A 15,656-nucleotide genomic window follows, 5' to 3' on the forward strand; every position below is an offset into this window, starting at 1 on the left:
GTCAGTGCCTCTCTATGACGTACTGCCACGCATATATACTTCGCCATGTTACTGCCACACATACACTTCCTCCTGTTACTGTCACACATACACTTCCTCCTGTTACTGCCACACATACACTTCCTCCTGTTACTGCCACACATACACTTCCTCCTGTTACTGTCACACATATACTTCCTCCTGTTACTGCCACACATATACTTCCTCCTGTTACTGTCACACATATACTTCCTCCTGTTAATGTCACACATATACTTCCTCCTGTTACTGCCACACATATACTTCCCCATGTTACTGCTACACATATACATGATCACGTTACTGCCACACATATACTTAGCCCTGTTACTGCCACACATATACTTCCTCCTGTTACTGCCACACATATACTTCCTCCTGTTACTGCCACACATATATACTTCCTCCTGTTACTGCCACACACATATACTTCCTCCTGTTACTGCCACACATATATACTTCCTCCTGTTACTGCCACACATATACTTCCTCCTGTTACTGCCACACATATATACTTCCTCCTGTTACTGCCACACATATACTTCCTCCTGTTACTGCCACACATATACTTCCTCCTGTTACTGCCACACATATTACTGCCACACTTCCTCCTGTTACTGCCACACATATACTTCCTCCTGTTACTGCCACACATACACTTCCTCCTGTTACTGCCACACATACACTTCCTCCTGTTACTGCCACACATATACTTCCTCCTGTTACTGCCACACATATACTTCCTCCTGTTACTGCCACACATATATACTTCCTCCTGTTACTGCCACACATATACTTCCCCTGTTACTGCCACACATATACTTCCTCCTGTTACTGCCACACATATACTTCCTCCTGTTACTGCCACACATATACTTCCTCCTGTTACTGCCACACATATACTTCCTCCTGTTACTGCCACACATATACTTCCTCCTGTTACTGCCACACATATATACTTCCTCCTGTTACTGTCACACATATACTTCCTCCTGTTACTGCCACACATACACTTCCTCCTGTTACTACCACACATACACTTCCTCCTGTTACTGCCACACATATACTTCCTCCTGTTACTACCACACATATACTTCCCCTGTTACTGCCACACATACACTTCCTCCTGTTACTGTCACACATATACTTCCTCCTGTTACTGCCACACATATACATATACTTGCTCACACATATACTTGCCCTGTTACTGCCACACATATATACTTCCTCCTGTTACTGCCACACATATATACTTCCTCCTGTTACTGCCACACATATATACTTCGCCATGTTACTGCCACACATATACTTCCTCCTGTTACTGCCACACATATATATTTCCTCCTGTTACTGCCACACATATATACTTCGCCATGTTACTGCCACACACATATGTCCTATTGTTACTGCTACAAATATACATGATCACGTTACTGCCATACATATACTTAGCCCTGTTACTGTCACACATATACTTCCTCCTGTCACTGTCACACATATACTTCCTCCTGTTACTGCCACACATATACTTCCCCTTGTTACTGTCACACATATACTTTCCCCTGTTACTGTCACACATATACTTCCCCCTGTTACTGCAACACATATACTTCCCCTGTTACTGCCACCACATCATACTTCACCCTATTACTGCCACACATATACTTCCCCCTGTTACTGTCACACATATACATCCTACTGTTACTGCCACACATACACTTCTTCTTCCTGTTACTGCCACACATATACTTCTTCCTGTTACTGCCACACATATGCTAGTACTTCCTCTCTGTGTGACTGAGGGAAGGGAGTGGTGGTACATATAATAGGTTGATATTTCTCACAGCGTGTGCTGCGTAATTTGAATCTGTCGAATCGCGATCCCAGTTTACCTGTACCGCACTGGGTCCCTGTGAATCCGTCTTTACAGTCGCAGATGAAGTTGTTGACGCTGTCGGTACATCTGCCATCGTGCAAGCATGGGTTTGGGGTACAATCGTCAATGTCTGGAACAAAAGATGTTTTGTGCTGGACAGAAGAAATACTCGGCGATCAAATCTGTTTAACAGGAGAGACGAATGTTACATTCTTAAAACATTGAACGCTTTCAAGAAGGAACTGTTCATATAATACCCACCATGAAGACAATGCTATATCACAACAAAATTGGTAATCAGAAATACTGTAACGGCTGGATGTTTTCAGTATTATTTCATTCATCATATTTTAATATTTTACGTCCGCTTTGAACGATATGATTCTTTAGAAATGGATTCGCGACGGCCGTGTCTCTCGTACACTTGAAGATTCACATCAAATTGCATAGATTTTATATATCATCATCGGCTGTAGATAGAGAGATGTCATCAATTTCAATATAACGAAGACCACTACAGTTGATGTACCTACCCTGCTCACAGTTGACAGTAGGTAAGTAACGGAATGCACCTACCCTGTTCACAGTTGACAGTAGGTAAGTAACGGAATGTACCTACCCTGCTTACAGTTGACAGTAGGTAGATAACGGATTATCTTACCTCACACTTAAATGTCGCTTTCTGATTGGCTGAGCGCTCTTCTATTATTTTCAATGTACCCCGCTTACAAGCGAGTAACATTTCAATGTACCCCGCAGTCAATGGCAACTCATTTGGTACTTCGTGGTAGTAATTCTTTATCTCGAATAACATTGAAACACGTACGATGTACGGAAATTACCGATGTTTTGCGAATGCAAATCGATGGAAGGGAAATAACTCTAAATCTGTTTTTCTTGTCAGCAAAATCTAGCGATGGCTACAAAATGATTTGTACCCGTACTTCAAACAATTCAAAATTAACATTAAGGTGTTCGGTAAGATAAATACGTTGTTCACTGGTCCCTCGGGGCCCATGGGTTGATGTACCCTCGATGTTTGTTTATGTTCCCCTCGCCCTTCGGGCTCATAAACATAAACAAACATCGAGGGTACATCAACCCATGCCCCCTCGTGACCAGTGAACAATTTATAATGTACCTACCCTACTCACAGTTGATAGTAGGTAAGTAACGGAGTGTACCTACCCAGCTCACAGTTGACAGTAGGTAGATTCACTGGTCACGAGGGGGCATGGGTTGATGTACCCTCGATGTTTGTTTATGTTTATGAGCCCGAAGGGCGAGGGGAACATAAACAAACATCGAGGGTACATCAGACAATACGTTTTTCATTGGAATGTACCTTCCTTCTTCACAGTTGACATTAGGTAAGTAACAGGATGTACCTACCTTCCTCACAGTTGACAGTAGGTAAGTAACGGAATGCACCTACCCTACTCGAAGTTGAAAGTAGGTTGATAACGGAATGTACCTACCCTGCTCACAGTTGACCGTAGGTAGATAATGGAACATACCTATCCTGCTCACAGTTGGCAGTAGGTAGATAACGGAATGTACCTACCCTGCTCACAGTTGGCAGTAGGTAAGTAACGGAATGTACCTACCCTGCTCACAGTTGGCAGTAGGTAAGTAACGGAATGTACCTACCCTACTCACAGTTGGCAGTAGGTAGATAACGGAATGTACCTACCCTGCTCACAGTTGGCAGTAGGTAAGTAACGGAATGTACCTACCCTACTCACAGTTGGCAGTAGGTAGATAATGGAATGTACCTACCCTGTTCACAGTTGGCAGTAGGTAAGTAACGGAATGTACCTACCCTGCTCACAGTTGACATTAGGTAAGTAACGGAATCTACCTACCCTACTCACAGTTGACATTAGGGAAGTAATGGAATATACCGACCCTGCTCACAGTTGGCAGTAGGTAAGTAACGGAATATACCTACCCTGCTCACAGTTGGCAGTAGATAAGTAACGGAATGTACCTACCCTGCTCACAGTTGGCAGTAGGTAAGTAACGGAATATACCTACCCTGCTGACAGTTGACATTAGGTAAGTAACGGAATATACCGACCCTGCTCACAGTTGGCAGTAGATAAGTAACGGAATGTACCTACCCTGCTCACAGTTGACATTAGATAAGTAACGGAATATACCTACCCTGCTCACAGTTGGCAGTAGATAAGTAACGGAATATACCTACCCTGCTCACGGTTGACATTAGGTAAGTAACGGAATGTACCTACCCTGCTGACAGTTGACATTAGGTAAGTAACGGAATGTACCTACCCTGCTCACAGTTGACACCGGTGTATCCGGCCCGGCACATGCAGGTGTAGGAGCTGGGACCTTCCACGCAGTAGCCGCCGTTCCTGCAGGGGCTGCTCACGCACTCCACTATATCTGCACGGTAAAAACGTTGATGTAGTCGACGGACTTTCACTTTCACAATGGATCCATTGAGAAACATCTTTAACCCGACAGATTGTGGGAACATTTAATATATAGATCTGCAGGTGACACACAAAAGAATTTCTTGCTCTAAGAACAAGACCTGGTAGATATTTGTCAGTAGAACCATGAGTAGTGTCAGTTGTGGGACCTTTCAGGGCATATGAAGATGAAACAGTGAAAGTGAAGTAACGCGTTGTTGAATCGTACTGTAAGTTGACGCGGACGTATGTTGCAGAGCTGCATGCTGACAATAGACTGTTCGAACACCAGGTACTTCACTATTGCCAAAATCATCTGTGACTCTCATACCTACCGTGCTCACATCGGCGCCCTGTGTAGCCGTGAGTGCACACGCACGTGTACACGTTGACCCCGTCCACGCAGGTGCCGTTGTTCAGGCAGAGGAAGTCGTTCACACAGTCGTCAATGTCTGAGGGTAGATTAGAGATCAATAATTATAATCTTAAACAATTAGAGTCAGCAGTGATTTTTGTAGTACAAAATGTATAATTACGGACTTAGTTCGAATCTTTCTGCTGGTAAATGTTTGTCATTGTCAGGAATTACCTGAATGTGAAGTGTTTATATCAAGTGTTTTCTAACTGTTACCTGTATATCAAGTGTTTACTATTACCTGTATATCAAGTCTTTACCATTGTCTGCATATCAAGTGTTTACTATTACCTGTATATCAAGTGTTTACTATTGGCTGTATATCAAGTGTTTACTATTGTCTGCATATCAAGTGTTTTATATTACCTGTATATCAAGTGTTAACTATTATCAAGTGTTTACTATAGTGCCTGTTACTCCTGTATTTACCTTATCTACTGTTACCCGTGTGTTGACTATACCTGTGTGGTAGTGCCTGTTACACCTGTATTTACCTTTTCTACTAGTACATGTGTCTTTACTATACCTGTGTGGTAGTGCCTGTTACACCTGTATTACCTTATCTACTGTTACCTGTGTGGTGACTTTACCTGTGTGGTAGTGCCTGTTACACCTGTGTTTACCTTTTCTACTAGTACCTGTGTGTTGACTATACCTGTGTGGTAGTGCCTGTTACTCCTGTATTTACCTTATTTACTGTTACCTGTGTGGTAGTGTCTATTGACTATACCTGTGTGGTAGTGTCTATTACACCTGCATTACCTTATCTACTGTTACCTGTGTGTTGACTCTACCTGTGTGGCAGTGTCTATTACACCTGTATCTACCTTATTTACTGTTACCTGTGTGTTGACTCTACCTGTGTGGTAGTGCCTGTTACACCTCTATTACCTTATCTACTGTTACCTGTGTGTTGACAATACCTGTATGGTAGTGCCTGTTACACCTGCATTACCTTATCTACTGTTACCTGTGTGTTGGCAATACCTGTGTGGTAGTGCCTGTTACACCTCTATTACCTTATCTACTGTTACCTGTGTGCTGACTATACCTGTATGGTAGTGCCTGTTACTCCTGTGTTACCTTATCTACTGTTACCTGTGTGTTCACTATACCTGTGTGGTAGTGTCTGTTACACCTGCATTACCTTATCTACTGTTACCTGTGTGTTGACTATACCTGTGTGGCAGTGTCTATTACACCTGTATTACCTTATCTACTGTTACCTGTGTGTTGACTATACCTGTGTGGTAGTGCCTGTTACTCCTGTGTTACCTTATCTACTGTTACCTGTGTGCTGACTATACCTGTATGGTAGTGCCTGTTACTCCTGTATTACCTTATCTACTGTTACCTGTGTGCTGACTATACCTGTATGGTAGTGCCTGTTACTCCTGTGTTACCTTATCTACTGTTACCTGTGTGCTGACTATACCTGTATGGTAGTGCCTGTTACTCCTGTATTACCTTATCTACTGTTACCTGTGTGCTGACTATACCTGTGTGGTAGTGCCTGTTACACCTGTATTACCTTATCTACTGTTACCTGTGTGTTGACTATACCTGTGTGGTAGTGCCTGTTACACCTGCATTACCTTATCTACTGTTACCTGTGTGCTGACTATACCTGTGTGGTAGTGCCTGTTACTCCTAGTACCTTATCTACTGTTACCTGTGTGCTGACTATACCTGTGTGGCAGTGTCTATTACACCTGTATTACCTTATCTACGGTTACCTGTGTGTTGAGTATACCTGTGTGGTAGTGCCTGTTACACCTGTGTTACCTATCTACTGTTACCTGTGTGTTGACTATACCTGTGTGGTAGTGCCTGTTACACCTGTGTTACCTTTCTACTGTTACCTGTGTGTTCACTATACCTGTGTGGCAGTGAGACCCCGTGTATCCTGGTTGGCAAATGCAAGAGTAGTTACTGACGCCATCTCGACACGCCCCGTGTCCACTACACCGGTCTGGAGAACAGTCGTTTATATCTGTAAGTGAGAAATATGACCCATTAAACACCAAGCACATTGAGGATGAGTAGACAGTCCCATCCTCAGGTTAGCCGCAAAAATATATTGTAAACCGAGCAGTCACTGTGCCTCTCCCTCAGTCTGTAAAGGCAAATGTGGGGACGAAATATCATTATTCTAAATACTCACTGATGTCGCAATGCAGTCCTGTGTAACCAAGGTAACAGAGGCAGGTGTAGGAGTTCACTCCGTCTTTGCATTCGCCATGCACACACGGGTCTCCGAGACATTCGTCTATATCTGTATATATAAACATTTCTAGTAGCACATGGATCTCCAAGACAATCGTCAATATCTGTGTATATAAGCATTTCTAGTAGCACATGGATCTCCAAGACAATCGTCTATATCTGTGTAGATAAACATTTCTAGTAACACACGGGTCTCCGAGACATTCGTCTATATCTGCGTAGATAAACATTTCTAGTAACACATGAGACCCCTGAGCAGGTGTCAGTGCAGGGTAGGGTAGGGTATGGGGTGACGAGCTGCTCACCTCTCAGTATTTAGGGGATAAGCATAGCAGGGTAGGGTATGGGGTGGCGAGCAGCTCACCTCTCAGTATTTAGATGATACGCATAGCAGGGTAGGGTATGGGGTGGCGAGCAGCTCACCTCTCAGTATTTAGGTGATACGCATAGCAGGGTAGGGTATGGGGTGGCGAGCGGCTCACCTCTCAGTATTTAGATGATACGCATAGCAGGGTAGGGTATGGGGTGGCGAGCGCCTCACCTCTCAGTATGATAAGCATAGCAGGGTAGGGTATGGGGTGGCGAGCGGCTCACCTCTCAGTATTTAGGTGATACGCATAGCAGGGTAGGGTATGGGGTGGCGAGCAGTTCACCTCTCAGTATAGATGATACGCATAGCAGGTTAGGGTATGGGGTGGCGAGCGGCTCACCTCTCAGTATTTAGGGGATAAGCATAGCAGGGAAGGGTATGGGGTGGCGAGCAGCTCTCAACAACTGTAATGATTCGCACCTTTTTCACAATTCACTCCATGGAAGCCAGGTTCACACACACACTTGTATGTATCTATTCTGTCTCGACACTGTCCACGGACACACGGGTTGGAGATGCAGTTGTCGGTGTCTGGCGGTGAATACAGCATAATATATACATACATAAGCAATCAAATGAGGATTTTGTGTCTACATTTGAGCTTTAACTCGTATCTGTACTAGATGATATATGGATTGATATTATGAGCCATCATGTCAGCGAACCAGACCAGCTAACTTGTAGACTTGGATTCTCTTCATTGTTCTAACAGTCGTCCTGTATCATCCGTATCCACAGCTTTAATACGTCATGATCCGTATTGATGCACTTTAAACCTTAACACCAATAAAGGATTAGACTGAGCTGACCATCAATTCGCCTGTCGTGCATGTGTTCCTGCGAACATGGTCCAACCAGGATACAGCCACAACAACACAAACCGATACATGCTGCGAACATGGTCCAAGTAAGATACAGCCACATCAACACAAGCCAATACATGCTGCGAACATGGTCCAATCAGGATACAGCCACAACAACACAAACCGATACATGCTGCGAACATGGTCCAAGTAAGATACAGCCACATCAACACAAGCCAATACATGCTGCGAACATGGTCCAAGTCGGATACAGCCACATCAACACGAGCCAATACATGCTGCGAACATGGTCCAAGTAGGATACAGCCACATCAACACAAGCCAATACATGCTGCGAACATGGTCCAAGACGGATACAGCCACATCAACGCGAGCCAATACATGCTGCGAACATGGTCCAACCAGGACACAGCCACATCAACACAAGCCAATACATGCTGCGAACATGGTCCAACCAGGACACAGCCACATCAACACAAGCCTATACATGCTGCGAACATGGTCCAACCAGGACACAACCACATCAACACAAGCCTATACATGCTGCGAACATGGTCCAACCAGGACACAACCACATCAACACAAGCCTATACATGCTGCGAACATGGTCCAACCAGGATACAGCCACATCAACACAAGCCTATACATGCTGCGAACATGGTCCAACCAGGATACAACCACATCAACACAAGCCAATACATGCTGCGAACATGGTCCAACCAGGATACAGCCACATCAACACGAGCCGATACAGAAACCAAATCAGCAACATGGATGTAGAGGTTTGGAAGAACCATTTAAAAATACACAAGTTGGTGTGTTGAGGGAAGTCCGCTCCGATTATTGTCCGAATGAGTTGTTCTTTCGAGGTGCCGTATCCACTCAACAGCCTGTGTGCGATAGGCGCATTTAAGCGACTAGTCATTATCAGGAATGTGGAACACCTGAAGGACCCGCCCGGTCCCTCACTAGCACCAATTGTATGGGAAGTATTTATGTCAGATCATATGCACAACTACAGATACAGACATGGCAAATTATTCTCAAGCAAACGTATTGTAACTTACCTTTGAACAGTGGTTCCATAGTATTGTTCTTTTCTGGAACAAATAACAGCCATGTGTTCTTGTTATTTCAAATACATCGTATGTCATGTCCAGCCTTACTGAAATATGCCCATCATCTTCTCAACTTTCATATTTTGTTTACAGAGGTTACAACATTATGGGAGTTTAGGTATCAATCGATATAGAACAATGACTGTCTGACTGTTAATGATAATAATGAGTCCATTTATATAGCGCAAAACTCCAGACAAGGTATGCTGCATATGTAAAAAGACCAATATGTAACAACACGTCCTTCTTGTTTATTCATGTCACTAAATGGGCTCCTATTAAACAACACTCGTACATATTTGCTACATTTTCCAGTTGGGTTACGTTTCCAGATCAAACATTTCATAAATACATGGCGCCTACCTACATGAGTAACCTACGAAATATAGTTGGGTGACTGTAATTAACTAGTACATGTAAAATAGTATACCATCTATGTAGATGGTGTATTCACCTCAGGTAGATGGTATACTCACTGCAGGTAGATGGTATACTCACTGCAGGTAGATGTATACTCACTGTAGGTAGATGGTATCTCACTGTAGGTAGATGGTATACTCACTGCAGGTAGATGGTATACTCACTGCAGGTAGATGGTATACTCTCTGCATGTAGATGGTATACTCTCTGCATGTAGATGGTATACTCACTGCATGTAGACTGGTATACTCACTGCATGTAGATGGTATACTTTCTGCATGTAGATGGTATACTCACTGCATGTAGATGGTATACTCTCTGCATGTAGATGGTATACTTCTCACCTGCAGGTATTCTCACTGCAGTATTCCTCACCGTAGATGTATACTCACTGTAGGTAGATGGTATACATACTGCTGCGCTCTCTGGTAGATGTATACTCTCTGCATGTAGATGGTATACTCTCTCATGTAGATGGTATACTGCTGCATGTAGATGGTATATACACTGCATGTAGATGGTATACTCACTGCATGTAGATGGTATTACTCACTATATGCATGTAGATGCAGGTATGACTCACTGTATGAATTAACCCAGGTATACTCACTGCAGGTAGATGGTAGATGGTACACCACCGTAGGTAGATGAGACACACATAATCGCACCGCAGGTAGATGGCATACTCCACTCTGCATGTAGATGGTATACTCTGCATGTAGATGGCATACCTCTGCATGTAGATGGTATACTCACTGCATGTAGATACATGTAGATGGTATACTTCACTGCATGTAGATGGTATACATGTAGATGGTATACTCACTGCATGTAGATGGTATACTCTCTGCATGTAGATGGTATACTTACTGCATGTAGATGGTATACTCACTGCATGTAGATGGTATACTCACTGCATGTAGATGGTATACTCACTGCGGGTAGATGGTATACTCACTGCAGGTAGATGTATACTCACTGCAGGTAGATGGTATACTCAATGCATGTAGATGGTATATTCTCTGCATGTAGATGGTATTCTCACTGCAGGTAGATGTATACTCACTGCAGGTAGATGGTATACTCACTGCAGGTAGATGTATACTCACTGCAGGTAGATGGTATACTCACTGCAGGTAGATGGTATACTCACTGCAGGTAGATGGTATACTGACTGCAGGTAGATGGTATACTCACTGCAGGTAGATGGTATACTCACTGCATGTAGATGGTATACTCACTGCAGGTAGATGGTATACTCACTGCATGTAGATGGTATACTCACTGCAGGTAGATGGTATACTCAATGCAGGTAGATGTATGCTCACTGCATGTGGATGGTATACTCACTGCAGGTAGATGTATACTCACTGCTCGAGATGTATGCTCACTGCAGGTAGATGGTATACTCTCTGCATGTAGATGGCATTCTCACTACAGGTAGATGGTATAGTCACTGCAGGTAGATGCATACTCACTGCAGGAAGAAGTATACTCACTGCAGGTAGATCGTATACTCACTGCAGGTAGATGTATACTCACTGTAGGTAGATGTATACTCACTGCATGTAGATGGTATACTCACTGCATGTAGATGTATACTCACTGCATGTAGATGGTATACTCACTGCAGGTTGATGTATACTCACTGCATGTAGATGGTATACTCTCTGCAAGTAGATGTACACTCACTGCAGGTAGATGGTATACTCACTGCAGGTAGATGTATACTCACTGTAGGTAGATGGTATACTCACTGCAGGTAGATGGTATACTCACTGCAGGTAGATGGTATACTCACTGCGTGTAGATGGTATACTCACTGTGGGTAGATGGTATACTCACTGCAGGCATATGGTATACTCACTGTAGGTAGATGGTATACTCACGTTGTTCACACTGGCGACCCTGGAAACCATCCCTGCAGAGACAAGAGTAGGGGCAGCCCTCAGTACACACAGCGTCGTTCAGACAGGGGAAACTGTCGCAGTACCTTGTCTCCTGCAACTCTGGGAGGGAGGGGAGGTAATCAGTATCAAACCCTATATCACAGGGAGGTAATCAGTATCAAACCCTATTTGGGAGGGGAGGTAGTCAGTATCAAAACCCTATATGGCAGGTGGGCGCCTATAGGCCTTTTAAGGCCCAAGGTCGCCAAAAAACCTTACCTACCTACCTATATGGCAGGGGAGGTAATCAGTATCAAACCCTATATCGGGAACCCTTTGAATGCCTTTCCTCAAACTAGCCAGATGCTAACTAAGTAAAACAATGTCAAATTTCCATGATCATTTTGCTCAATGTTCGCTGTAACGTTTGTATTTTACAAAGTAATTGTGGAATGAAGATAACTTCTGTTTTCAAAGTGTCTAAAGTGGCAGGTATGTTGTCGTTTACAAAACGCGTTGTCTCTATATTATAGGCTATGAGATGCTGATAAAATGCTGCAAAACACCTTGTGTCCATACACGTCATCACGCCGTGACATTTAACGGTTGTCGTGCTGCGATTTCTTGTGTCCAAAAGGCAACAACAGGTAATGTGCGAACAAGCTAGTCTTCGTTAAGAAATCATCAGTCCCAAAGAACAATTTCTTCCATTAGTTTTATAAAGAAATATAAGTTAACAAAAAAATCTGATTCTATAGGCCTCATACCTTGGAAACGGACTGCGTTATTATACAAACTTTTTTATAATTTGCGAAATACCAAATGTGCCTTACCAGACGTTTTATTTGTCATAGAAATTCCTGTTGAAAATCCAAAACCCTCTCCTGAGCCAAATCCATAAAATATGGCACCATATTTCATCTCTGGCATCAGTACTAACTGCTCAAAGGATCTCGTCAGCTTCATGGTGGCCACAGCATACTTGCAGTCCGGAATAACTCTAACCTCATCAAACATATCGAAATTGTCTTTGCATTCCTGTTTCTGGATCACCGTGACATACGGGGTCATCCTTGTCTTCATGAAGGTTATGTTCCAGAGATGTGGGAGATGGATCGGCATGGACGAGAACCTCTCAGTGGGAGGAACAACAGTCATGAATGGCCCTCCAAACCCCTCGGGGACATCGGCATGGCTTCCCTTTGAGAACATGACGACCAGGACGGGTTTGCTGGTGCTCAGACACATTGGCCCCGTCTCCTTGATGTTGATGTCAGCCGCCTGAGACTCGTGCAAGGTTCCCCCATGTCCCAGGCTAGATGTTATAGACGTGTGGTTTTCGTTGGCGATGATTCTGTATATGGCACCAGACGGACGACCTCCAAGTTCATGGAAGACAAAATGGCTCCCGAAGAGCTCTGACGGTATCATCATCTCCTCCATGTGGTCACACTCCGGCATCATGGCGTGGGGCACGAAGGTACACACACCGCCCGACACAACGCTCACTGGTCTACTGCTTGTAATGATTGTTCCAGTTGGGTCCACAGTGCAGTTTGTTCCTATCACATCATACTTGTTTATTGTCATCACAACTTCCTTTTGTTTAGCATCTTCTCTCACTGATGCTTGGGGAAACGAAAATGTGAACTGGTTTAGAAATGAACCCAAAACAGATGTAGATTTTGGCTGTACTCCACATGAAGATAGTGAATGCTTGAACTTGATGGTAACGGTTGTATTATCCTCAAGGGCAGCTATTGTAAACGCTGAGACAGTAGGTTTTGAGTTGCTGAACACACTGAAAATTGTTGAAGGTTTATTGAAAGCAGCCAGGAGATAGCGTGTTGACAGTGCTTCCACGGGTAAGGCAACATATCCGTCAGAAGTTATGTTGCCGATATTAAACACGTGGACAACAATGTCAGCAGAAGAGTTCACAATCACAGCTTTCCGTTCTATTTCCAGATGGTTGCGGTACCTGAGCTGGGAACTTAGACTGACGTTTACTGAATCATGTTGTGCGATGTCATATGATAGCGATATGTTGTAGAACTGGTTTTCTACCTGCACGCTGGTGTCATTGTGCGCTGAGAGCACTAGTAGAATGTTTCCACTACTGTCGTGGGTGGGAAGGAACGACAACAGGAACATCTTCCCGGCTTTGTCGCTAACGACACCTGTATCAAACATAAAGTAGGTAACATCACACACACAAAGATATACATAGGTGTGTCTGAGTGTGTGACTGTTAAAATAACACAGGGTACATCACTTTACATGTCTATCAGGGGCGGTAGGGTAACCTTGTGGTTACAGCATTCGCTCGTCACGCCGAAGGCCCGGGTTCGATTCCCCACATGCATACAAGGTGTGAAGCCCATTTTCTGGTGTCCTTCGCCGTGATATTGCTGGAATATTGCTACAAGCATATTCACTTACTCACTGACGACAGTGAGGTCGTTGAACCATGCAGTCTACAGTGCCATGGAGAAACTGGACATGCGACAGAACACCCAACAGACTGACCATGCATACTATCTGTAGTTTTGTCCGAACACTAAACTATTATCTGGGTCCTCAGAACAGCATATGCGAGCTACGTGGTCATTACATTTACTCTCGGGTCAATATCCTACCTTCTGCTGCTGAGAAAATCTGCGATACTCCCATTTCCTGTTGACAAAAGGAAACATTATCGAACATCTGAGGACAAAAGGTTATCATCAACACCGGATGTCATCATGCAAAGTGTTGCTTGTGAAGAGCGTTATAATCGTGTTGGATTAATGCGTACGTTTTATGTCGGCGTCCGAATCTACTCGTAGACAACCTATCAGTAGGATGCCCGGTTCAGTATGATTCAAAAGGACCAGGCCCATGTTCAAGGGTTTCACAATGGTTGTGAACAAGTAAGGCCTGCATGGCATCGAACATTCCTGCCACATGTAACTGAAAGGTACTAGAACCCTCCACATAGAATATATTAGAAAGATCTGCCTTAGCGTGCACATTTCTAGCAACTTAGTAGCCTCTCATTGCATCTCAAGTCACCAGAAGACCAGTATTGTGTGTGACGGTCAGTGTATCCTCCTGCCAAGGCTAGAGAGGTGAATAATACAATCAATGTCGTATGTACTATAATCACTTCTCTTGCACTATACTGTCTCTGAATGTGTCTAGATTTGTATTGATTTGCGAACAAGGTTACTTTTAGAGTACAATTGTTAATTACATCACATTACTTTATTGTTTGTTGATTTCACACCGAGTTCTTTTACGGACTGATTCCCAGTTAACCTGACATTAAAATGATTTAAACTACACATGGTATCTATAGCTTAATGAAATGTGTTTTCCGAAGGCAGACAAACGATATCTCACCATTAAACAAAATGGCGCCCCGGAAAATAGATGTACTCTTTGTATATAAATACAGGTACGACAACAGTTTAAACACACGACGACTTACCAGAGCCAACTGTATCACTACTGCATACTGCAGTGTGATTGTCATCCCTGTGAACATTGCAAACAATGCTAGAAGAGGGGTTCTCGTGGCCATATGTACGTCAAACAAGAACAATGTTGATGACAGAACATTTCAATATATTATTCAGAATGTTGGATCAGATTCCATGGCTTAAGGTCACAATCGATAACGCCCTACATCTCAGCATTGTCGTTAAACTGGGAAAATATAAAAGGGTACAATATATAAACATAACTCAACAGACGCATGTTGTTCCGGTCAAGGGCCACACTTTAACGTCGGCTACTGACAGGTGAGATCGCGATCACCCTACTGTTGTTCGCCCTTTACTTTAACAACGTCATACAAGGGTGTAAACAGTTGGGGAGAGTTACAGGGTGTCAACAAGTATGTGGGACAGGTCATTTACCTCAGATACACGGTTCGTGGAAAACTCGTGGTGTTTAGCGTATTATTATTATTATAAATGCTACGGAGCTTGAGCCTAATGATAATGTGTGCATTTATAATGCACTAAACTCCATTCACTAGGCTCAATAGGACTAATATTACCCCGGATACCCCAAGCT

General features: G+C 43.5%; 1 protein-coding gene across 1 annotated transcript; it reads right to left on the reverse strand.

The window, feature by feature from the left end:
- Nucleotides 1-1,776: 1,776 nt before the first annotated feature.
- LOC124291866 lies at nt 1,777-15,159 on the reverse strand. The gene is made up of 8 exons (XM_046728932.1): nt 15,067-15,159; nt 14,234-14,270; nt 12,428-13,774; nt 11,595-11,714; nt 9,235-9,267; nt 4,668-4,784; nt 4,190-4,303; nt 1,777-2,024 (listed from the first exon to the last, which is right to left on the reverse strand). Exons 1-8 carry the CDS (start codon nt 15,157-15,159, stop codon nt 1,777-1,779), a joined length of 2,109 nt encoding a protein of 702 aa, XP_046584888.1.
- Between the last annotated feature and the right edge of the window lie 497 nt (nt 15,160-15,656).

Source organism: Haliotis rubra, unplaced genomic scaffold (assembly GCF_003918875.1).
Source record: "Haliotis rubra isolate DU_JTF1 unplaced genomic scaffold, ASM391887v1 Scf50, whole genome shotgun sequence".
Classification (NCBI taxonomy): domain Eukaryota; kingdom Metazoa; phylum Mollusca; class Gastropoda; order Lepetellida; family Haliotidae; genus Haliotis; species Haliotis rubra.

Bases quoted from the DNA above. Each gene is read 5' to 3' on its own strand.
- LOC124291866 (XM_046728932.1), bottom strand. From the start codon at position 15,159: ATGGCCACGAGAACCCCTCTTCTAGCATTGTTTGCAATGTTCACAGGG. The intron at 13,775-14,233 runs GTAGGATATTGA...TGTTTGATACAG, and splicing joins GATTTTCTCAGCAGCAGAAG to GTGTCGTTAGCGACAAAGCC. The intron at 2,025-4,189 runs GTAGGTACATTC...CTTTTGTTCCAG, and splicing joins CGGTGTCAACTGTGAGCAGG to ACATTGACGATTGTACCCCA.